Source organism: Tachypleus tridentatus, chromosome 10, assembly GCF_004210375.1.
Source record: "Tachypleus tridentatus isolate NWPU-2018 chromosome 10, ASM421037v1, whole genome shotgun sequence".
Classification (NCBI taxonomy): domain Eukaryota; kingdom Metazoa; phylum Arthropoda; class Merostomata; order Xiphosura; family Limulidae; genus Tachypleus; species Tachypleus tridentatus.
Window position 1 is genome coordinate 115,808,039 of NC_134834.1, and position 27,475 is coordinate 115,835,513.

General features: G+C 31.6%; 1 protein-coding gene and 1 long non-coding RNA gene across 4 annotated transcripts in view; both read right to left on the reverse strand.

The window, feature by feature from the left end:
- The window catches only part of LOC143230129 (uncharacterized), a 47,826-nt gene extending 28,397 nt beyond the window's left edge, over positions 1–19,429 (reverse strand). For 2 of the 3 annotated variants that reach the window (XR_013016251.1, XM_076463185.1), the window contains exons 1-7: positions 19,274–19,428; positions 9,807–10,025; positions 9,112–9,207; positions 6,388–6,482; positions 4,553–4,655; positions 2,019–2,181; positions 47–162 (exon numbers count right to left, since the gene is read on the reverse strand). Coding sequence is in view for 2 of the 3 variants with exons in the window: in XM_076463185.1 (XP_076319300.1) it covers positions 47–162; positions 2,019–2,181; positions 4,553–4,655; positions 6,388–6,482; positions 9,112–9,207; positions 9,807–10,025; positions 19,274–19,411 (930 nt within the window). In the remaining variant the exon portion in view is untranslated. Of the gene's footprint in view, positions 1–46; positions 163–2,018; positions 2,182–4,552; positions 4,656–6,387; positions 6,483–9,111; positions 9,208–9,806; positions 10,026–19,273 lie in introns of all 3 variants that reach the window. The other variant, XM_076463186.1, reaches the window with a different exon arrangement.
- A 1,247-nt stretch (positions 19,430–20,676) lies between these two features.
- Positions 20,677–27,107, reverse strand: LOC143228459 (uncharacterized). Its single transcript, XR_013015334.1, has 3 exons — positions 26,715–27,107; positions 22,412–22,513; positions 20,677–20,817 (listed from the first exon to the last, which is right to left on the reverse strand). It is a non-coding gene; the product is annotated as an uncharacterized LOC143228459 (long non-coding RNA).
- Between the last annotated feature and the right edge of the window lie 368 nt (positions 27,108–27,475).

The window sequence follows — 27,475 nt, forward strand, 5'->3', positions numbered from 1 at the left end:
CTTGAAATTAATTTTTATTTGAAAGTTGATACAAGTGAACTTTAACCTTTTCTAGAGATTGATTAGTTTCTTGTAAGTCAGTACAATGTTCTTCCAAGTCTTTCTTATGTTTCTGTGCTTCTCTCAAACTATGTTGGACAACCTTAAGTTCACCTTCACGTTCTGTGAGAAATACAAAATATAAAGATATTACTAAAACAATATCATGTTCCCAGATAATTTCTGATTAATTTCTAAAGCTAAAAACATACATAAGTGATATGGAAGTAACAAATTAAAGTTGTTTTTTTTGCAAAATCCAAATTGAAATTACAGTAATGGCTGCAACATGTAACATATCTAATTATATGAAAAATAGATTTCAAATGGAATTTTAGAAATACATTTCAAATGTCTTTTGTGTCATTCCTAAAACAGCCTAAAAGCACTTGATATGTTTTTTTTCAGTGGAACTTTTCAGTTTTTTTGTTATTTTCTCTACTGTATCTCAAAAAGGAATCAGTCAATTCATATCAACCTCATGACCACTAAAATCAAAATCAAAATAAATTTAAGTTACGTTTTTTTTATTGTAGAATATCTTCAAATTGTAACATGAAACTAAACAAGTTTATTCTAAGTAGCTCTTTGAATCATGTTTAATCACTATTCGTGCCATTAGAAATATTAAATTACTCAGGAAATGTGCAGCTCACAAAACATTTTTATTATAATATTCACTTCACCTAATATAACCTTAACTATCATAAATGGATACTACTTTTTCACATTTTAGTTGCTTTTACAATTATACATGAAGAATAAACATGAAATAAAATACTTAACCAATCTTTGTTTTTCAACTGTTGACTATTGAAGAGAGTTAACCCTAATTTGTTTTATAGTAATGACTGTTTTGAATTTCATCCAAAACTACATGAGGGCTATCTGCACTAGCCATTCCTAATTTAGCAGTGTAAGGTGAGAGGGAAGGCAGCTAGTCATCACCACCCACCACCAACTCTTGGGCTCCTCTTTTATCAACAAATAGTAGGCTTCTCCGTCGCATTATAGTGCCGCCATAGCTGAAAGTGCAAGCATGTTTAGTATGACAGATTTGAACCTGTGACCCTCAGATTATGAGGTTAGTGCCTTAACCACCTGACCATGCTGAGCCCTCTACTGATAGTAATGTACTTAATTGTTATTTAATTAAACAATGCACCAAACAAAATAGACTAATAGTGTGCAAAATATATACACATTCCCTTACCTCTCAAAATGTTGCTGGCTTTCTAACTATGTGGCAAGAATTCGGAGTTGTTAAAAATTCATCCAAGCTAGTTGTTAACTTTCTCATAGTGATGACACTGATATTCTACTGTTAAGAACAATGTTATATTTCATTTGGTTACAGAAAACCTTGCCTTTCTATTGCTTATAGGTAATATGTAATCAAATGGAAGAGAGAACTATTAATAAATTATAAAAGAGAAGATGCAACAGGTGGGTGTGGCAGTAATTCTGTAACCACATTTCTTATAGTTTTCAATCTTGTTTGGTTACAGAGTTACTGAATAGAAAATGAGACCCCTTCTGCCACACCCACCTGTTGCATCTTCTCTTTTATAATTTATTAATAGTTCTCTCTTCCACTTGATTACATATTACCTATAAGCAATAGAAAGGCAAGGTTTTCTGTAACTATTTTCTATCCAGTAACTCTATAACCAAACAAAACTGAAAACTATAAAAAATGTGGTTTTTATTTGAGCAATGATGAATTTATAGTAAGTAATTTATGTTTTGCAAAATTAATAAATTAAAACTTAAGTACTATTAAAATATGGATTATTAGCTAAGATTTTATGCTATACCATACTAATTACTATAACAGACAAGAGTAGCTTAATAAACTGTGTGTCAAATACCCATGATGATAGGATCAAACTTAAAAATTCAAATACAAATAACTCAATTTACAGCATTTTATACAAATCTGATTTTTATGATACATATTTATATTTTCTAATTTTCACCTGAAAGCTGATCTTTCAACTTTTCCAGCTGTTCTTTATACCTCAAAACTTCAGAGTCAGCCACCTGTAGCCTTTGATGTAGTTCACTTTCTTGTTGCTTCATTTGAATTTCAAGATAATTAATTTTAGACACAGCTTCTCCATACTCTACAGCTAACTTTGCCTGAAATAATAACATGTAACTGCAGACTGTTGGGATAAAATCTGGAACCAAACTTTTAATGACAATATTTGTATAAAGATAATTTCTTTAGATGTCAGTACAAGTGATCTGGTAGAGATGCTACATTTAACCTTCAGAGTAATTTTTAATATTACCAATGAATGTATTTTTATAAATTGTTCTGCTGGATTTGAAATGAACACAGAGAACAACTATTATTTCCAAACAGATACAAAAATCTCAACAAGATACTAAAATAATCACTCTCACACAAAAATTTCCTCACACTTAACATAATTTCAAGTAAAAAAACCAATGTTCCAAGTTTCCAGACTTGACACTTCTACTACTACAGATTTCTTTTTAAAATGTTCCAAGTTTCCAGACTTGACACTTCTACAACTACAGATTTCTCTTCTTTTTCAAATGTTCCAAGTTTCCAGACTTGACACTTCTACTACTACAGATTTCTCTTCTTTTTAAAATGTTCCATATTTCCAGACTTGACACTTCTACAACTACAGATTTCTCTTCTTTTTCAAATGTTCCAAGTTTCCAGACTTGACACTTCTACTACTACAGATTTCTTTTTCAAATGTTCCAAGTTTCCAGACTTGACACTTCTACTACTACAGATTTCTTTTTCAAATGTTCCAAGTTTCCAGACTTGACACTTCTACTACTACAGATTTCTTTTTCAAATGTTCCAAGTTTCCAGACTTGACACTTCTACTACTACAGATTTCTTTTTCAAATGTTCCATGTTTCCAGACTTGACACTTCTACTACTACAGATTTCTTTTTAAAATGTTCCATATTTCCAGACTTGACACTTCTACTACTACAGATTTCTTTTTAAAATGTTCCATATTTCCAGACTTGACACTTCTACTACTACAGATTTCTTTTTAAAATGTTCCATATTTCCAGACTTGACACTTCTACTACTACAGATTTCTTTTTAAAATGTTCCATATTTCCAGACTTGACACTTCTACTACTACAGATTTCTTTTTAAAATGTTCCATATTTCCAGACTTGACACTTCTACTACTACAGATTTCTTTTTCAAATGTTCCAAGTTTCCAGACTTGACACTTCTACTACTACAGATTTCTTTTTCAAATGTTCCAAGTTTCCAGACTTGACACTTCTACTACTACAGATTTCTTTTTCAAATGTTCCAAGTTTCCAGACTTGACACTTCTACTACTACAGATTTCTTTTCAAATGTTCCATGTTTCCAGACTTGACACTCCTACTACTACAGATTTCTTTTTAAAATGTTCCATATTTCCAGACTTGACACTTCTACTACTACAGATTTCTTTTTAAAATGTTCCAAGTTTCCAGACTTGACACTTCTTCTACTACAGATTTCTTTTTTTCAAATGTTCCAAGTTTCCAGACTTGACACTTCTACTACTACAGATTTCTTTTTCAAATGTTCCAAGTTTCCAGACTTGACACTTCTACTACTACAGATTTCTTTTTCAAATGTTCCAAGTTTCCAGACTTGACACTTCTACTACTACAGATTTCTTTTTAAAATGTTCCATATTTCCAGACTTGACACTTCTACTACTACAGATTTCTTTTTAAAATGTTCCAAGTTTCCAGACTTGACACTTCTACTACTACAGATTTCTTTTTCAAATGTTCCATATTTCCAGACTTGACACTTCTACTGCTACAGATTTCTTTTTCAAATATTCCAAGTTTCCAGACTTGACACTTCTACTACTACAGATTTCTTTTTCAAATGTTCCAAGTTTCCAGACTTGACACTTCTACTACTACAGATTTCTTTTTCAAATGTTCCAAGTTTCCAGACTTGACACTTCTACTACTACAGATTTCTTTTTCAAATGTTCCAAGTTTCCAGACTTCACACTTCTTCTACTACAGATTTCTCTTCTTTTTCAAATGTTCCAAATTTCCAGACTTGACACTTCTACTACTACAGATTTCTTTTTAAAATATTCCAAGTTTCCAGACTTGACACTTCTTCTACTACAGATTTCTTTTTCAAATGTTCCAAGTTTCCAGACTTGACACTTCTACTACTACAGATTTATTTTTAAAATGTTCCAAGTTTCCAGACTTGACACTTCTACCACTACAGATTTCTTTTTAAAATGTTCCAAGTTTCCAGACTTCACACTTCTACTACTACAGATTTCTTTTTAAAATGTTCCAAGTTTCCAGACTTGACACTTCTACTACAACATCAGTACAAAGGAAATTTTAAAAGCTTTCTTTCAGGACTTACAAAAACATTTATATTAGTTAACCACAGATGCTCAACTCCAGCACAAAATTTTCTATGTCACTTTACAAATACAAGCACACTTCTTTGAAAGTACTGTACCTTTTCTTGCTCCAATGTAAGAAGTCTTGCTTGGGAATTGGTTGTAGAAGTGTGAAGAGAATCACTCCTTTGTTCTAGCATAGAATTACTTTGTTCCATGAATCTATAAATAAAGATTAAAGAAAAACATAAGTCCTATCAATATTTAATAAACAAACCACACTATTTTAAATTCATTCAGCCATATAAACATTACAAAAATATTTCACAGTCAAAATCTTAATTTAACTGTATTTTTTTCATTATATAATTTTGTTTGGGTCATCATTTTGACATTAAATAACAATTTTGTTCTGTTAGACTCATTGTTCATAAGACTGTCCGACACAAAGTAGTACAACTATTTTCTGAAATAGTTATTCGACTATTAAAAGAAATATTACATTGTGTACGAAATGATTAAAACTGCTGTACTAGACATTCTTAAACATTCATACAAATGTTTTTATAGACGGTTAAATAACTGATTATTACACTATTTTAGAATGTCTTTAACATTGTTTCCAGGTTTTCTCAAAACTCAATGGTGTGATAATCGGATAGGGTGACAAAATGGAAAGCTACCCAGAACTAATAGTGCATCATAAAGCATGGATCATTAAGAATTTTGGGGTTACTTCATCAAGGAAATTTTTAAAATGGAAAGCATGTTCAACTTTGGCAGTGTTTATAACCATAGCAGATTATTGGATATTAATAACTTTTGGTGAAGAAAGAGGTACAGACATTTTTGAATAGCAAGTGATTAAGGTTTAGAATGGAAAGGGATATAAATGATGGATGCTTATTTTTGTTTGTTTTTGTTGGAAATTATTTAGGTGTGGTACAGATAGAGGTCTTATAAGGACCTATGTCCAAGGCAAAATCACATGCAACTGTAATGCACAACTAGACATGTCATGTCACTTAAAATATGATAGGGACTGGTCCAACTAACAATTGGATTTCACTTCAAAAAGTGTTAATATTTAACTATTAAATTAATAACATATAATTTTCCACTAACATTATATGAAATGAAACCAATAAAACAGAAGATACCCATAGAAGCTATAATGGACAAAAACATTAAAACTATTTTTATTAACAAATATTCTGGAACTCCTTATGTCATTTATCAATTTTGACTGATATTATTCTACACCACATTTTTTATTTCATATTTCTTACCAATACTTATAATTCAATATGAGAAATGCCAAGAATAACCCTATGCTTTGAATCTGTAATTGCTATTAACCATACTTTGCCTGAAAATGGCTCACTCATACAGGCTGAAAAAATGTGGTTTTGATTGCTTAAAGGAACTATTCACAAAATCAGATCTTCTCAATACTTTATTACAAGGTATAAATGGAAAACATAAGATGCAACGAGTAAAGCTGATTCACACTGCATTTCAGGAGCCTCTACAGAGTGAAAAACATGAAGTGTCATATTCTTGCATAAGACAAAGATGATTAATATATTCTGGGCATATCTCTGGACAAAAAGATAAGAAAATATACTCATTGATATATGATCCTGTAGGGCTCATCAGAAGAGGACTGTGGTTTGTTTTTTTTCTGTCCTTCTTACCATCACATTTGATGGTGGTACACATGTAATCAAAACTGGTACCAATGAATTTATGTAATTATCCATTCAAAAACATATTTATAAGCTAATAATTTAGTTATATCCCTTTATGTTTGCCTAAAAATAATACTACAACGTTTCTTTCACTACAATGAATGATTTTTACACCAGGAACTTGTGGTACTTATTCAAAAAGCAGGCAATTCAAACAATAAGGAACTCAACAAAATAGTCGAAGTTAAAAGAAATATACATACTTCTGATTTTTCTGTAAAAGATCACAAATCTTCTCGTTTAATGTTTGAATTTTAGTATTTTTATCATCAACATCATTCTTCAGTCGTGAATTTTCCTGTTTAAACAAGATAACTTTCCTTATAATGTATCACATACAACTTAACAAGTACTTAAAGAATATATATACATAAAAATATACACACTTAAGAGAGAAAAGGTACAAAATACATTAAAGTATTTGTTCTGAATCTTTTACATGATTATAAAACATCTCACCTTAAGAGGCCTTTATTAGTATATAAAGGGTAGGGTTCCAAGTTATATGACTTACACTTTATAGGGATTTCACTCATTTCTGTCAAAGCTTCTTGAACCTACATGTTTTTCATAACATCATGACTTACATTTTGGTATCCTTCCTCAAACAAAGGATATTGTTAAGATATGTTTAGTTTAGAAACCCTCATAGTAATAAATTATTACAAAGAATCTTAACAAGTTGTGCTACAGAATTTGCCAAAAAGATGAAGATTTATATCAGTCATTAAATATTGAAAACAAAACAAAACAAAATTCTAATAAATTACAAGCCTTGCCAACCAACACTTCCCACAAGTGGTCAAATGTACAAAACTACACTACTCAGTGACCAACAACTGAAAACTGAAGGATTGTATCCCAACTGTGCATTGACTGTTGAAGGTGGACTACATTAATTGGTATACCAATAAGCACATACATACATAAAAGAGAATGTTTATGAAAGGCTTAACTTTACAAAGAAGTGGAAATGATTAGCAAGATTATACTAAGATGCATCACTATGTGGAGACAAACTTAGTGGAGAGTGAAAACTGAAATATACATGGAAATTAATTCATTACAGTTAAGTAAGAACTATCAGATAAATATCTCATTCAACGTGTCTTGGGCCAACAAGCACCTTCCAAGTGTCAAGTGTTCATTGGCATAAAATTTGTTAAATTAAACAAAAACAGTATAATCAATCTTCAATTTTCATTCAGAAATACTTTGCTATTTTGACATTCTTCAACATTTATTTAATGTAATTTGTAATTAAAAATGAAAAAAATTGCATGTTAACATACAGCTCTGAGAAGCCCCAAGAGTAAAAAATGCATTTATATATTGTTTCATATTTTGTCCGTCTACCACAAAGTTCAGATCTGCTAAAACACTCTAGAGGATATAATTATTATTGTTTTGTTTCTCATATGATTTTGTTTTCTTCTATTAGTATATCCTTTCAATTTCCACCCTTTTATGACCATTGGTGATTTAGTAAGTACTAATGGAACTCAGCTTTAAAAACAGCTGAAATCAAAATCTTAATGCCATTAGATGGAGAATCATTTATATCAGTGTAGAATGAATAAACTCATGGCAGATTATGTTTTTGTTCTTGTGTTTGTTGTTAAGCACAAATCTACATTATAAGCTACCTGTGCTTTTCCAACTGCAGTTACTGAAACTTGAATTTTAGTGTTATAAGCCCTCAAACTTACCATTAAGTCATGGGAGAACTCAGGGTTCTTTGAGAAAGTGACAAGACCAAGCAGATGGAAAGAATTACAATAGAATATAGTGGGAAGTTTAGAACATTTATTACCAATCATACACAGGAAATTATGTTTTGTTTCCTTTTAATGTTTTTTCCTTGTTGAGCATGTCTGAATTAAGATATATCTGTTTGTAAGTTATGCAACTGTTTTCTATCACAATACTTTGGGCAAGCTTTATTAGCATTAAAAAGTCCAGTAGGCATAGATAAAACATTTAAATATTTATCAACTATTATTGTTCAGTTGAAACTTTTAAAACAACACAGTAACATAACTTATAATTTATAAAGTACATTTTTCATTTATAGATAAATTTCAACCAAGAATATTATTTAAACAAATACTGTTACCTAATCTAATCTACTGCCATTTCAAATATATAGGCAAACACTAGGTCACAAGTAAAACTGTCATTATCTGGGATGTTGTTTACAATTTACAGCCATAAGACTGCAGTAAAATAAGTGCTTCACTCAAGGTCAATTAAACTGAAAGTACTTGGTCAAATACAGTTGAACTTTTTGATTAATACACAAAAAGAACTGAAATTATAAATCAAAACACTTTATACTATTTTTTTCCAAACAGCATCTAAAAACATTTTTGAAACTTTATAACATAAAATATGATAAAAAAACTACTTTACAGATAGCTGGTATAGATATTAAAATAAAAATAAAGTGCAGAACAACAGATTGTCCTTCTTAGGTCATCTTCAGATTAACAAAGACAATCTGAAACTGGGTGTGCATATTACGAACAAGCGTGTGAATGGATACAAGAACGTAGGCAGTGTTACAGTTAGATGTTAGGTTATTAATTAATATAGATGTAAAAGTGTTCCTTTATGTTAGTTCAATCTTGGCTTGAGTTCTTTTGACTTCAAATGGATTCCTCATCATCATGAAATCAAATTATGTCAAGTTATGTATGTCAAAACTATTTTGACAAAGTTTTAAGCAATTTGTGATGGGGTAGGGGTTCAGAAGGACATTAAAACATGTAATCCAGAAAATGTCACTTAAATAAATCCTTTTTAGTTTATACATCCTGGAATGAGAAATTTCTCTGTATTTTGGAGAAGCAAAACCCCTTGTCTATACTGAAATAAGAATATTGTGTATTGTTTTTTAACTTAATTTCAATACAAATCTTCAGTACCTGAACAATTCTCTGGATGTTCTGAAGAAGAATGGATGTCTCCATGTAAGTTGCACCTACAACTGCTTGTGACTGATTGGATTTGATGTCTTCCATCTGTCAACAAAGTTCCGTCAGTTTACATTGTCATGTTAAGGGATCATAGAAACACTTGATATGTGTATGTTGTATAGACTTCCTCAGGCAAGATATAAAGTTGGTAAACAGGAATCAAATACAAAATAAGAACTTAAATTAACTTGTACAATTAATAAACAGAGAAACCTATGCTCATAAAGACTTCCTTAGGCAAGATATAAAGTTAGTAAACAGGAATCAAGTATACAGACAATATAAAATTTAGTCAAAGCTATATGTAAAATTAAAATACTATAAAAGTTTCCCAACATGACAAGAATTCTAGAAATGAATGGATGTTTTTACAAATAAACTAAACAGAAATTTCTATATGTCAAGTAATTATTAAATGTTCATTGTTTATAACAATTAAGATTAAAGAAATGATGATCTTACTTAATAATGACATTAAGATAAGCCTGAACATAAACTCACTATTCACAAGTATGTTCAAAGAGCTCAATCTTAGCTTACAATGCAATCATATTATTCTAAGCTTCAGCTTTGAGTTATACCATAAATTGATCACTGAAAACGGTGAACAAAATCTGACTCAAAGTAAGAAGTAATAAAAGTACCTTGTTTAAAAGAAGGTCAACCTTATCTGCTATCTTTCCAAGAGACAGACGAAGTTCGGTATTCTGTGTCCTAGTTTCCGCTAACAGCACAGGAAGTTGATTATCCAGAGGTGGATTTATTCCGGATACACTTGTCATAGGAAATGACTGTTGCTGTGGGAGAACACCAAGTGGAGGTGCTACAGGCTGTTGAAAACTGTAACTATATGGCAGAGATCCCTGCAGTAGAGTTTGGAATTTATTTAGTTTTTGTTAAAGAACCCAAGGAGGGTAACTAAACGAAATGAGCTACATTTTCATCTCATAGTAAGACAGTTATACAGCCCATGACTGACTGTCCAAATCTTTAAGACATTTAATACACAATAAAAAAAATATCACACTTATTACAAAATGTCATTCTTCTATCCTGAAGTACACAACTTGCTACATTAATGAACTGTCTGGCTCAACTAGCATGTCTTAGATTAATAAAATGTCCACTATTTGTCACACATGTGAAAGGCACAATCAGTCATACAACAAGCTCAAATTTGAAATACACCTCACAAAGTGGAAATGTGTTACCTTCCTAAATACACTGAACAGCAAAATAATATATCTTTAATTTAATTAAACAGGTAAACAAAGAACACATCAAGCAAAGGTAACAAATCAAATAAAAACATTTAAAAGTTATGGAAAATCGTAAAGTATTGGATTTAAAACTGTAAAAGATATACAGTGATTCTGAGGAAGAAAATAAGAAAAGGAAAATTAAAATGAATCTTTTGAATGTAGTAGTATTATGTGGGTTTTCATAAAATGAATAACCCTAGTAATTTAATGCAAGTATTTGATTTGTTAAAGAGTTAAATATTTCCTTGCATAACACACCACTAAGCACTCGTGTGATTTGCTTGTGAATTACCATATGCATGTGGTTTTTTCTCATGAAAAGGCCTGTGATCACCAACAGATTTTTGTCTGTCATAGCTATGTTTTTTATAACATTCATCTACAAAGACTTACTGTTTGAACCAGTACAATAGTGTCAAAAGAAATATTTAATATTACTCAATCAAGTTGAAACTGTTGGGATATATATAAAAAACTCTGTAAATAATAATAAAAAACTTACAATTTTAAAACTAAACAATTTTTGATGCTTTTTTCAAAGTAGTGTATCATTTTATTTAAAAACCTCAGAACCTGAAAAACTGAATCTCTTTTAAAGCATAAACTAGTTTGTTTTTTTTAGAAAACTCATTAAGTTGTACATAATAAACAATTTGGCTAAATATTTCTACTGTGAGAAGGAAAAAAACACCATGTGATATCGATGATATCCTATAGTAGAGAACAGGAAGAATATAAAACAGACCATGTGATATTGATGGTATCCTATAGTAGAGAACAGGAAGAATATAAAACAGACCATGTGATATTGATGATATCCTGCAGTACAAAACAGGAAGAGTATAAAACAGACCATGTGATATTGATGATATTATATAGTGCAGAACAGGAAGAGTATAAAACAGACCATGTGATATTGATGATATCCTGCAGTACAGAACAGGAAGAATATAAAACAGACCATGTGATATTGATGATATCCTGCAGTACAAAACAGGAAGAGTATAAAACAGACCATGTGATATTGATGATATCCTATAGTGCAGAACAGGAAGAGTATAAAACAGACCATGTGATATTGATGATATCCTGCAGTACAGAACAGGAAGAATATAAAACAGACCATGTGATATTGATGATATCCTGCAGTACAGAACAGGAAGAATATAAAACAGACCATGTGATATTGATGATATCCTGCAGTACAGAACAGGAAGAATATAAAACAGACCATATGATATTGATGATATGCTGCAGTACAGAACAGGAAGAATATAAAACAGACCATGTGATATTGATGATATCCTGTAGTACAGAACAGGAAGAATATAAAACAAGACCATGTGATTTAGAAATAGCTAGTAAAAAACTACCAAGGCTTGGTCACTACTCTAAACAAAATGTCAACAAAAGGGATAAAAGAGGACGAGAGGCACTTAGAAGCATTAAAGTTAAAGAGAAGATTATTTGTCAACAGACACTAGAACTCTCTGATTACCACAACAAAACAAGATTAATGGATAAAAAAATAAAAACTCTTCTTTTCAAGCTACTGAAAGAAAAGAAAAGAAATGCACAGAAAAATGCTAGTTGGGCAAAAAAACAGCTTGAATCACATGTGGGCTGTGTGCCAAATTCAAAATACTTAGAATTGAAAAATAAATTTTGTAGCTCAGTTAGCAAAATTGATGTGTTAGAAGTTGAGCTTGATGGCTTGAAGGAACAGGTTAAGTTAAAGACTATGGACTTAAAAGATGATAAAGGGCAGTATGGTATTGAAACTCACATGGCTGTAAATGAACTTAGTTCACTGGACATTGCACAAAGTAAAGTAGGTCCTGCAATGCAAGCTGTTGCTCTGTGGCTATTTAATATAACATTAAAAAATGTGCCTAATCGTAGAACAATTCAAGAAATTAATGATGAAGATCATTACATAGCCAAGTATTTCATTTCACAAAAAATTTTGTCCTCAAAAAACTGGGGCATCTCTAAAGATGGAACTTCTAGGAAAAAGCGCAAGATCCTGGATACAACACTTGTTGCAGATGACGGCTCTACAATGTCTGTAGGTTTTTGCCAGGTGGCTAGTGAAACAGCCCAGACCATATCAAATGTGACATCTGAACATCTGGATCAGCTAGCTGCTGAGGCAGGTGGTGACAAGAACATTTTCCTACATAATATTGTAAGTAAACTATCATTTTTCATGTCGGACAGGGCTGCTGCAGAAAAGAAATCAAATATACTTTTGGAAGAATGGAGAAATTCAGTACTGGATGATGCTTCAGAAGATGATGTACAAGAAATCAACAAATTCTATTGCATGGCACATGTACTCCTTGGCTGCCACAGGAATGTGTTAGGTGAGATTGGCCCAGTCATCAATGAGAAAGGTGCATTAGGCCGTGACCAGCTCCCCCAATTTGTGAACTATCGCAAGGATTACATTGTAGAAAGTGTAGTGCAAACAGCATCTGACATTTTTGGTCCTGTTGGAGACCATCTTGGTTTAAGAGACCTGTGGGAAGTTTATTGTGCAACATTAGGTTTGAAATCATTAATAAATAATTATAAGGACAATCGTTTTAATGGATTATTTGAAACCTCAGCACAAGTACTTTATCACAGAAAGGACTTTTTGTATTTGTTAGGCATGCAGTCATCAAATAAAAAGCTCCAGGCACTTTCAGCTGACTTGTCAGACCCACTGCTAGTCAGCTTTATACAAGCAATGGCAGTTGTGTTTATTCAAGTGATAGGACCATTTTGGAACTTATTAGAAGATGGTTCTGTACCATGTCAGTCTTTGTAATTTCATACAACCACTGCACGCTTATCTTGAGGCTGCCTCAGAGGACCCCTCTATTTTCTTTAACGAGGACGGTTCAGCATGCCTTAGGACCCACAGAGGACACTCAATCCAGTTGTATATTCAGTCTGGATTACTGACAGCGTTCTATCCTGAGCATGAGGCAGAGCTCAAGCAGACACTAGCAGCAGCAAGCCGAGGCTTGATTAAGACAGTTCAAATGCAGCTGAAAGACTTTTTATCAGGGGGGTGCTATGGAAACCTTCCCTCCACACAATTACTTGAATCCACCAAGTTTTCACACAAGACTAATCGTGCCTGTGAACATCACTTTGGCTCATTGGATTCAAGTATGAAGCGCAGATCAAACTGCACCCTTCACCACCACAGCACTCTTCATCTTCTTAAGAGAAACCACACAGCAATAAAACTTGGTTTACTGGTCTCTCTGATGATAAGAAAAAAGAGCTATGGAGTAGAGCAAGGGCAAATGCAAGGAGCCTGAGAAAGATACACCAGGATGCAGAGTCTGAAGAGAGGCAGAAGCTACTACCTTCATCCTGCCAAGACAAACAAGCTGATTGCAATCCACAGGGACAGAGCCAGACCACAGAGTCCAAGAAGCTAAAGGGCCTGAGGGACAAGCTGGATAGACTACTGCCACCCCAAGACACACAGCTTACACCTCAGCAGTGGGTAGCTGTATGATATCAAGAAGGGTGGTACCCAGGTATGTAACTAAACTTTTATACAATAATATGAAATGTAAAGGCTTGGTTACACACTATATATACAAAATCAGTGAAAAGATAATTAAAGCATTAGTTCTGAATAAAAATAATCATATAAATGTAAAATATAAAGAAATGGATAGTCACAGACAATTGCAAATCATATATATAATTTCTTTCAGGTCTCGTGCTACAACATGATGCAGGAAGGGTTCAAGTAAACTTCTCTGCCCGTACAGGAAATGCAACCCACTTCAAATGGCCTACAGGGAAAGACATTCAATGGGTGCAAAAGAAGTTTGTACTTTCAGTTGATCTAGGAATGAAACCAGTCTCAGGAGGGCAGATGTGGACCACAAAGTCATCTACCAGCATAGACAATGTTTACAAAATTTATACCGAAGTTTACTTCTGAACATTTAATACCATTGAGGTTGATACAGGCCTTCTTTTTGTCAGATACAATGCAACAAAATTGGAAAGTGACACTAAACTTGATATATACGAAGTGATATTTAATGGCATGATTTTTATTGAGTACTGACATTTAGTCATTGGTACATGATAGGAAGATAATACACAACAATGTTCATATTTAATTTTTTCATAAGTTTTAAAAGATATATTTTAATTATTATTAAAGCATGTGTAAAAGCATATAATGATTGTTTATTATCATCAATAATGTCTCTTAAAAGCATATCTTTATTTTCATTGCTTTAAATGGTACATTGATCATGCTTTTTCACAAGGTGTGGACACAGAAATAAATGTCAAGTTCATCTCAAAATTTGTTGACTATTTCTTTGAATAAATGTCTCTATGTGTTAAATGTGGTTCATTATATGTTTTTTTAATGCCAAATTCGAATTCTATGGCTCAAATTACATAAAAATGGAAAGTTTAAAATAAATATTATGAAAAATGTGGAAAATATAATAAAATATGAGCGAAATTTTGAAAAATGTGCGGCCGCGAGATAAGCCTGGATTATCTGTACTAATCTGTTCTCAAATCCTATCTGTGAACACGACACTCTTTTTGTCATAACTTTTTTATTATTTAATATTTTTTTAAAATTTAAAAAGTATTATTGTTCTTACATCAATGGCTTTAAAATTAAAGCTTTAAATTTGATACATTTTTCATGAAATATTTTGACCCCCCATTGCTACAGACCATGTGATATTGATGATATCCTGCAGTACAGAACAGGAAGAATATAAAACAGACCATGTGATATCAATGATATCCTATAGTACAAAACAGGAAGAATATAAAACAGACCATGTGATATTGATGATATCCTATAGTACAGAACAGGAAGAATATAAAACAGACCATGTGATATTGATGATATCCTGCAGTACAGAACAGAAAGAATATAAAACAGTCCATGTGATATCAATGATATCCTATAGTACAGAACAGGAAGAATATAAAACAGACCATGTGATATTGATGATATCCTGCAGTACAAAACAGGAAGAGTATAAAACAGACCATGTGATATTGATGATATCCTGCAGTACAGAACAGGAAGAATATAAAACAGACCATGTGATATTGATGATATCCTGCAGTACAGAACAGGAAGAATATAAAACAGACCATGTGATATCAATGATATCCTATAGTACAAAACAGGAAGAATATAAAACAGACCATGTGATATTGATGATATCCTGCAGTACAGAACAGGAAGAATATAAAACAGTCCATGTGATATTGATGATATCCTATAGTACAGAACAGGAAGAATATAAAACAGACCATGTGATATTAATGATATCCTGCAGTACAAAACAGGAAGAGTATAAAACAGACCATGTGATATTGATGATATCCTGCAGTACAGAACAGGAAGAATATAAAACAGACCATGTGATATTGATGATATCCTGCAGTACAGAACAGGAAGAATATAAAACAGACCATGTGATATTGATGATATCCTGCAGTACAGAACAGGAAGAATATAAAACAGACCATGTGATATTGATGATATCCTACAGTACAGAACAGGAAGAATATAAAACAGTCCATGTGATATCAATGATATCCTATAGTACAGAACAGGAAGAATATAAAACAGTCCATGTGATATCAATGATATCCTATAGTACAGAACAGGAAGAATATAAAACAGACCATGTGATATCAATGATATCCTATAGTACAGAACAGGAAGAATATAAAACAGACTATGTGATATTGATGATATCCTGCAGTACAAAACAGGAAGAGTATAAAACAGACCATGTGATATTGATGATATCCTGCAGTACAGAACAGGAAGAATATAAAACAGACCATGTGATATTGATGATATCCTGCAGTACAAAACAGGAAGAATATAAAACAGACCATGTGATATTGATGATATCCTGCAGTACAGAACAGGAAGAATATAAAACAGACCATGTGATATTGATATCCTGCAGTACAGAACAGGAAGAATATAAAACAGACCACGTGATGTTGATGATATCCTATAGTACAAAACACGAAGAATATAAAACAGACCATGTGATATTGATGATATCCTGCAGTACAGAACAGGAAGAATATAAAACAGACCATGTGATATTGATATCCTGCAGTACAGAACAGGAAGAATTTAAAACAGACCACGTGATGTTGATGATATCCTATAGTACAAAACAGGAAGAATATAAAACAGACCATGTGATATCGATGATATCCTATAGTAGAGAACAGGAAGAATATAAAACAGACCATGTGATATTGATATCCTGCAGTACAGAACAGGAAGAATATAAAACAGACCATGTGATGTCGATGATATCCTATAGTAGAGAACAGGAAGAATATAAAACAAACCACGTGATATCGATGATATCCTGCAGTACAGAACAGGAAGAATATAAAAAAAGGCTGAAAAGATTTGAATGGAGCTGTCAAGTAACTGATGGCTACAAATAAATAATATCAGGCCTATCACAAATGTTGATTTATTTGATTGTAGCCTCATTCTTTCTTTTGACATTTTCACCATAATCTTTTCCACCTGTGTTTAAAAAAACATGTCTTCCTACTCTCATTGAAACAATTCGTAACAATGTTTTTTTTAAATGATTGGATTTCATGAGATAACCAAAGACATTTCATTTTACTGACATTTGACTATCTTAATGTAAGTGATAAGTTTTAAAACTAACTTTTGCTAAAATCTGGATTTTGATTACCTGCAATGGACAAAAAAAAAGCATTGTCCAATATGGACTTTGTGCTAAAAAAATGCAATAACAATCTTAACCTAAACTAATTTGTCATTGGATGGATATTCCAGCATTTGACTGACCATAAGTATCGTATGTAAGAAAGATGAAAAGAAACACACAATCCATATTTGTACCACATTCATTCTACTTTATAGTTTGCAAGGTAAAGACCTATATGATTACATCACCTAACCCATTTTCACTTGTAATTTCCCAAAAACTATAGCACAGTCTCTAGTGACAGTTAAAAAAGCAAAATTTTGCCAGTATTTGGAAAGTTTAAATTTTATCAATCATGAATACTCTCTAAGTTAGAGACAAATGATATGTACATCCTTGTCCAAATATATTTATAACTTTTATTAAAGAAATATTACTGTTTCAAACACTGCCTAAAATTAAATGTATAACTCTTTTTACACTTTAACCCTCGAAATATGGGCCTGGCTCTTCTGCACATTACAATTTATAGTTATAATCAAAACTTAAACAAATTTATTATTAATGTATGACAGTAAAATGCTCATCAGGAGTCTAGTTTATGATTAAGATTTGTATATATTATTTAAGTTTCAATTCATTGATCTAAACAGAAAATATTTAAAACTATTTGCTCTTCATTTGATGTGTGTCACACATGATACATCCATGTTACTGAAGTCTTCTATTCTTCTTTATATAACTTCAAGTTACAGCAACTACGTTCACTTATTTTAGATGCAGTCTATAAACAATTCAAAGGTAAAATGTATAGGTTCAATGTGATAGCTTCTCCTGTAGTGAGAAATTAAAAAATTTTCTCATCTCATGACAGATGCCCTACCAGTTTATACTTAACGTTCAAGGCAGTTTTGGAAACTACATGCTCTTATTGACAAATGTTTAACCAACATAAAAAAAATTAGATTCAAAGCTTCAACAGTCCTTTTGAAATTGACACCAATAGACATTATACTAATATGAATTTTATTATGTATGTCTTGGTATGCAAGCTAATACTAGTATCAGGTAATGATATTTTTTCTGCCTTAAATAAACAGGTTAGAAAACCAGTTAAGTTATAGTATTTTTGAACATTCTTCTAACAACTTGTGTATTATTTATGTTTTAAGATGAATATTCATAAATTAATTTATAAGTTGAGAAAGACTTGGAGAAAAAAAATGAGGTAACTAAGAAAACATGAACCAAAAGCTGCATGCATGTGTAGGTAAGTCAGCTGAAATCTAATGTCATACGAGCAGACACTAAAACTATAAAATATAAATAAATGTAAAACAGGAAAGGATGAAAGATTCACAGAAGAAGAAAGATACATGCTGTTCATATTGAAAATTTTTCATCACTGTATAATACTAACGATTTTGGAACAGTTTGTGGTAGGGTACAGCAAATAACAAAATATAAAGTTTTACTTTTCATTTAAGAGGTTTCAAAGGTTGAGATAAAAATAAGTATTACATTGCTCTCAGATTGATTCAGTAATTTCAGAAATTTACAGATAAAATTTTACTATAAATAATTTATATAAACGTTTGACTTTTTGTAAATGAGTATATAATTTTACTGAAAGCACACCAAATTTCCTGAAGATACACTTAATACATTTGGAATTCTAGTGTGTGAAGAGTCATTATTTAAGTTTATGTAAAGTTATCAACCCATGCCTCGAAAGTTAATGCAGGTAAAGGTGTATTTCTCATTGTTTTTTTCTATTTTACTGCAGTTAAGAAGGTCACCATTTGTACAAGAGGCTAAAAGAAAGGAAAATAAACGTCTGGCTACCAGAAAAAAAACATTACGTGGAAGATGTCGTAGCTGTTTTGATTCATGGTCTTTATTTTTTCACATTAAAAACTATTCAACTAAATTTTGAGTTTATCAGGCACAATATTGTTTAAAAAGGCTTAAAGCTGTGTTATTCTCTTTATTATGTAAAATAAATGTAATGTTTAATTAATGAAGTTACACTTGTAATTTAAAAATTATATGCAAATATTCCTGTTATCTACAAATTTATTTCTAAAACAAAACAGTATTGTAGATATAACAAGAACTTACAGGGTACTGTTGTTGATGGGTAACAGCTGGCTGGTACAATGCCATCTGGTGGTTTGTAACAGCAACGGATTGATGGGTTTGTGGCAGAGCTGGAAATAATTCCATATATACAAGTTCTATTGTCACACATATTATCATTACTACACATAAAATCACAGCAAAACAATTAAGGTTTTAAAATAATAGACAAAACTTTACGATAATGCAGTAGAAATCTAATTGTTTATAAACTTACCAAATAGAGCGACTAGGAATTGGATGATAAAAACAATGCACCCTTGTGATAAAACATTAAAACGTCTGTGAAAAAATCATTTTACTCACAAAAGTAGGTTGAAAGGCCTATCAAACTAATACACCCCTATAGTACATTTCTGTTGGTATTTTTCCCACAAAGCTGGAAATCATGCATAACTTTATTAAGAAGTATACAGAGTACATTTATAAACTTTTCCACAATCAAATATTATGTTAGCATAATGTGCTTCCATATACAAGTAACACATGTAAGACACACAGATCTTAACATAAATAGGTACACATTTCATATGTATATTAACTAAACAATTATCTCTCAAGTCAGTGTTAATTACGTATACATTTCATGTCTATGACAACTGTTATTTCTCAAGTTATTGTTAACATACACAGGTGCACATCTCATGTGCAGTTTCTGAGTTGCAGAGTCCTGCTTTCGTAAAACCAACCATTACAATATAATGTTAACTTACTGAATACCACACTGATACAATCACCTAAACATGAGGAGATAGTTTACAATTAAAAATGCTACCTTAGTACAACTACCTAAACAAGGTGAGATAGTTTTCACTTAAGGGTACAACTTTGGTACAACTACCTAAACAAGGTGAGATAGTTTTCACTTAAGGGTGCTACTTTGGTACAACTACCTAAACAAGGTGAGATAGTTTTCACTTAAGGGCACAACTTTGGCACAAGTACCTAAGCAAGGTGAGATAGTTTCACTTAAGGGTACAACTTTGGCACAAGTACCTAAGCAAGGTGAGATAGTTTTCACTTAAGGGTACAACTTTGGCACAAGTACCTAAACAAGGTGAGATAGTTTCTACTTTCAGGTACTACTTTGGTACAACCACCTAAACAAGGTGAGATACTTTCTACTTTCAGGTACTACTTTGGCACAGCCACCTAAACATGATGTACAAGTTATTTTTTAAATAAAATAATAAAAATCATAAATATAAAATTTAATTATAAAAAATGTGTTGTTATAAATTTTAAAACAGAAGGTCTGTTAGAAATTATAATTGGCAATTGGACAATAGAAATACAAAATCATAACAAATTCAAACAAAGTCTGCATGACAAACAATATTAGTGAAGGTGTCTATAATATCTTAGGTTACCAAATAACTTTTATGTTACCCTGCTACACCAGGCTGGAAAGAATGGACAAGATTCGGGTTGAGAGTAGATGATGATTTCAACTTTCGTTGTTCTAAGGGCTGATGTGACGGAGGAAGGACTGGAGGGGGTGACACTGAGGAACGAGGATGATCACCCTGTTGATATTTAAATTTTTCATTTGCTTTAAATCTATCATCAAAATTGTCTAATGTCTTGAATGAAAACTGTAATACAGCCAGACATTTTAAACTTTAATATACTTACACAATGAAGACCTTTTTTAAATATTTCAGTAAGACAAGTATCATCAAGTTTTAATAAATACCCTTCTTAATGCAAAGTAGCACTCTACAGTCTTAGGACAGAGGAAATATTTCAATTTTGTAACTATATTTATATTTTTCACAACAAAACTGGTTAATTTTCATGTTCGTAGTTGTTTTTTTCTTTTATAATACAACTGGTCAAACTATTCCATGATGACCAGAAAACCCATTTGTAGAGAAAATTATATTGTAAAACGGCTGGTATGGGTAGAGAAAACACTATGTAGAGGAGCAAACAACGTTTGACCTTCTTGGTCATCGTCAGGTTCCCAAAGAAAGAAACAGGTAACTGACCAATAGCTGACCACATGTTTGAAGGGGGTTGTGTAATTGAGTGTAGGAATGTAGAGGGTGTTCTTAGACATTTGATTATATATTAATATAGATATAATGGTGTTCCTTTGTATTGATTTATTTTGGGCTTGAATTGTTGTATAAGTAAGGCTTCTTTAATTTTGCATTTGTTTCTTTATTTAGTATTTGGGTGTTTTCTATGGTTATTCCTACACTCAATTACATAGCTGCCTTCAAACATGTGGTCAGTTACCTCTTTCTTTGTGAATCTGATGATGACCATAGAAGGTCAAAACGTTGTTTGCTCCTCTATATAGTGATTTCTCTACCCATACCAGCCGTTTTTATATATATAATTTGGTCAAAGTATTAATTCCATGTAACATGGTAATTGTTATATCCTTAGTTATTAGAAATTTCAGTAAATGAATTTGTAAGAAAACAGGTTTAGAAAAACAAAATCTGACTACTGATTACCAGCATCTAAATTTAATATCTCATTTCCAGTTAAAATGAAAGACAGCCATCAATAAACACTACAATCAGGAATTATCAAATAACTATTTGATTATATAATGAACTTAGTGCAAATGAAGTATTATTTTTACTTCAAAAAAGTAATTTACATTTTGTTCCAAAGTAACTCAAGTATCTTCCTTTTCAGAATTTCTCATACAGTAATAAAATTACTTTATTTACAGAGTACAGATTAACTTCAAATACAGAACTGTAGTACAGTGATATTTAGTGATAACTATTACAATTAAATTTAGGACTTTATGCTGCATAACATTACATCAAGTTAATAGTGTTACTTGGTCATAGTCATAACATAAACTTCTGATTTTCTGCCTTGAAGGGTTCCTTTACATTAAAAATATCACAAAACCAACAAGTTCCAAAGTTATTTGATGCTTGAAGTATCATAAAACCAATACATTATAAAGTTAATTGATACTTGGAGTATCACAAAATCAATACAATGTAAACACAGAGACTAAAAGGTAGTTCTGATTCTTAGTTTTAAGGTATTACAAGTTAACAAGCATAAAAATAAAATACATCCAGAGGCAGTAAGGTCAATGGAAAAAGAATTAGTAAGTTATAGTTACTGAAAAGAATAATCTACCTCTATGTCTGACTCACTACTGAGTTGTCCTGCAACAGGTAGTAAGGACATCCCCAGTTTTGCCACCCTGGAGATGATCTGAGCTTTATCACTCTTAGGGCTCTGAAATACAAATAACCTTGTCTCAATAAACATCCTTAAAAATCTAGTAATACATAAGCAACTAATGCTCTTTTGAAGACCTGTAAAACCATAACTAATAATGATATCCTCTTGCTTCAATACAACATGCATAATGTTCTTCTCCAATACTTTTAAAGCCACAAATAATCATATACATGTACTAAAATTTGTAGCCACAATAACTACCAGATGTATCAAAAGGCTGGTATTCTGTATGGATCACCATTGGTACAGGTCTGTTTGAGGATAACCATCCTTGCCAGTCCTCTTCGACAGTTGCACAATGACACAAGAATGGTCATAAATCCCAGCAAAGCCAAAGCTAAGTCCTGCCCACTTGTCAACGAACATGCTGAAGACCAGCCATCACTATCCTTTGCTGAGACAGTTATCATAGGAATAACCTTTGATAGACAGTTTACCAGATATATTAACAACTTGTTAAGTAGAGATACTTGCAGCAGCTAATAAAGAGATGAAGAATATCACCAGCTTATTTTCTTCTGAAGTCTCATCCTAGATCATGCTGTATCAATGATTACTATGAGACAAATGACATACAAAATTTTCTTAGACTAGTCACAGGGTTTATTTGACATCTCCAACACAGCTCTGTTATACCTCTGTAAAAATCTTCACTAGGGCAATATTTTCCAAACTAGTGGCCAGGATGGTGGTGGTACAGCCTTTTGGAAAGAGAGCTTAAAAATAATGATGGAAAAACAGGCAACAGTAATATAACAAAACTATCACTTTGCTCTCAAAAGTTAAATATTTGTTTTTTATTTACTCACTCCTTTCAAGCAATTTTAAATAAAAATTAAAACAGGTAAGAAAATGGTAATTTTACTGTCATCACTTCCATAAATTTTATAGTAAAGGGAACAGGCACGGCAGAAACTTTGCTGAGTCAGGGAGTGCCACCAATTAAATTTTGGAAAACAGTAAACTAGAACCTTGTCCTTTCAATTAGGATATTCAAGCTATACAACACTATCATGGACATCAGCCAAGCAGTGGACCTATATCCACTAGATCTCATTTGGTATAAACATCTGATGCCACTGGGATTACTGGACATCAGCTTAGATACAAATGAACCACAGATAAATAGTGAAGCATTTATAAATGATGTACTGATAACACATTTCAGTGTGAAATAACCATTAAGCAACGGTGCATAACACTACCAATTTCGTAACAAGCATATCCATGTGTAATTGTCCCTAATGAAGAAGAACAAGTTGTGATTTAATTGATTCACATGTTGGGTGTATGCAACAGGCATTCAAAGCATGCAAACAATAAAAAGGTTCAGACAGATTAAAGTTGAAAAAATAACAAATCTTGATTCTGCATTAAAAAAATTACTACTTGTGGTATGGTTCATCTTTTAGTGTGTATCTTATAATGTGAAAAAACACACTGAATGATAGCATTTACATTAATGAAGAGAAAATATAGGAAGAATCGTAATAAATTGATAAAATTACACAAGTAGGCTCACACAATATTTCACATACATTGAAAAATAAAGAAGTGTAAAAAGACACATCCATTGCTATGAATATACCTTATGGTACTCACTTTAGATCTGAAGTATTGCTATGAATATACCTTATGGTACTCACTTTAGATCTGAAGTATTGCTATGAATATACCTTATGGTACTCACTTTAGATCTGAAGTATTGCTATGAATATACCTTATGGTACTCACTTTAGATCTGAAGTAAATTCAACAATAAATATTTACTTTTTGGACATCATTGACAGGTAAAATTACTTTCTTACAGACCCTCAGTCAGTATAAGGAAAAGTGGAAATGATAGCCCCAAGAGATAATTCTATACCATGTAAAAATGTAAACTTGGTCATCTATCTGTATTAATACAAAAATACTAAAATTAGAAGTAACAATTGAGCTAACATAATATACCATTATTTTTTATTTGGAATAATACAAATTAAAAATCATTAAATTTTGAATGAGTCTGAGCAATACAAAACAGTAAAGATGAATACATAATAAAAAATACTTCACTCTGAAATCACTTTTTGTGTGGTGTTTGGAAAGTCTTTACAAAAACAAGTTTATAGTTCTTATGAAAGGAAGTATGGAAGAATGAATATGTCCAACCATACTACATCTGTCATTGGAAGAATGAATATGTCCAACCATACTACATCTGTCATTGGAAGAATGAATATGTCCAACCATACTACATCTGTCATTGGAAGAATGAATATGTCAAACCATACTACATCTGTCATTGGAAGAATGAATATGTCCAACCATACTACATCTGTCATTGGAAGAATGAATATGTCCAACCATACTACATCTGTCATTGGAAGAATGAATATGTCCAACCATACTACATCTGTCATTGGAAGAATGAATATGTCCAACCATACTACATCTGTCATTGGAAGAATGAATATGTCCAACCATACTACATCTGTCATTGGAAGAATGAATATGTCCAACCATACTACATCTGTCATTGGAAGAATGAATATGTCCAACCATACTACATCTGTCATTGGAAGAATGAATATGTCCAACCATACTACATCTGTCATTGGAAGAATGAATATGTCCAACCATACTACATCTGTCATTGGAAGAATGAATATGTCCAACCATACTACATCTGTCATTGGAAGAATGAATATGTCCAACCATACTACATCTGTCATTGGAAGAATGAATATGTCCAACCATACTTCATCTGTCATTGGAAGAATGAATATGTCCACCCATACTTCATCTGTCATTGGAAGAATGAATATGTCCAACCATACTTCATCTGCCATATTCAGTGCCAACACAACCTTTCATCTAATACAGAGTACATTAAGCTGACAAAGATATGTCAGACACAGAAGCAGCTGGGATGCTATTTATGTTATCAAATTGCATGAACAAATTTGTTATAATGCGATATACAACTGATGAAAAATAATTGTTTTAATTTTATGTCAGTAACTTAGAAATCAGAATTATAGTAAGGGTTAACAACAAAATATTGTTTATTGATGCAAGTAATTTACAAATCAGAATTATGGTAGAGGTTAACAATAAAACATTATTCACCGTAACCCTTATAATATGAATGAGTGAATTCCACACAGTTTTATTCCTGAAAATAGTTGTAAAGCAGGTAAACTGAAATGTTTTAAAATGTACATATATCTTCACAAAACTTTGCAGATAATCAGTAAACATTAAACAAGGCATTGGTGCACAAAAAAAAACAGAATCACAAAATTGTAAACTTTTACATACAGAATCTCTAACTTTCTAATATCCATGAGGTAATTATCAAACTTTTGTTGTTGTTTTTAAAGAAAACATTATATATGTTATTTTTACTGCTATATCTTTGTATGGGTTTGGTACAATTCTACCTACCTTGTAACCATCAAACAAAAATAGAAAATAGATATAAATTAAGGTTTTTTTGTTCTACAATTACTACTACAAATTATATTTAGTCCAAATAGCCTAAATCTCATAACATTTGACATGTATAAAACTTTATTAATTTTATTCACCTTTCAACAACGTCTGACTAACATTACAGAAATTGACTGATACGGTTCATGTACACTAATGTCACACTATCCAATAATGTAAAACTGGCCTTCACAAAATGACTATTCCTGGCTGTGTGTCAAGAAGATCAGTATTTTGTAAAATACAGTCACATTTTGGTTAGAACATGCTATATACAAGCACTTACATTATCGCTATTTACAGATAAGTTCTCAAACTTCAGTTACTTTTCTTAAACAGAAAACAGTATATAGAGGTGTATAGAGAATAATTCTCTCTTCAAGTTATAAACTTACTATTACTTTGCAGCTTGCTGTAACTTGCTATATGCCTTCTCAAATTTTCCACGTGAAGAACGTGAAACAAAATATTCTTTAGATTTATATACGTATATCAATAAAACAAAAAAGGAAAAAATGACTACATAAAGATACACCATATAATACACAGTAGAAAGATGATGTACGTATTTCCATAGATACACCATATAATACACAGTAGAAAGATGATGTATTTATTTCCATATATACACCATATAATACACAGTAGAAAGATGATGTATGTATTTCCATAGATACACCATATAATACACACTAGAAAGATGAATATATTTCCAAACCTGAGACATCTGTTCAGATAATGATGCTCCACGTGCTCTTACGGAATCTTCACTACTAACACTGAAAAATACAAACAGTCACATCTCAGTTTGAATCTTTGTTTTCAGTGAAGAACCCTTACAAAACATATCAGACATTAATCTCAGTTATTTCATATGCATACACACATACCTATGATCTTTTTACATACCAACACTAACAAGGATAACAGATGTTAAAAACTTACAATTTTCTACAAAACAACAATTGTTTAATACATAATTCTAAAAATGAGAGTTTCCACTCTCAAAATACAATAAAATAAAAATAACTTACTGTATAGAATTAAAATTACTAAAAATTCAATAAGACTGAAAAACAGTCTCGTACACTCTACTTTCAACAGCCATCAATGTGTCATCACACATGTAATTTTTTGCAAAATAAAAACCCTTATTTGTACAATTAACAGAAGACTAATTTGCATATGAAAGAATTTCATGCCATTTACTGGTAACATTTCCATCAGGTCCATCATCCTTATTAAATACTTTACATATAAGTGCATTAACTAATCACTTGCATAATTTCACATGTAATGCAAATTGTGTGTAACAAGTTCTAAGTTTTGAGAAAAAAAAAAAAATTTGTTAATCTAACTTACGGTCATTTCCCATGGACACAATTTTAGTGAATCTAATATCTATTACATGTGTTGTTTCTTAGTTACAAAGTATGCTTTACCCAGTTAACTTCTACCAGCATATCTACATCAATCCTA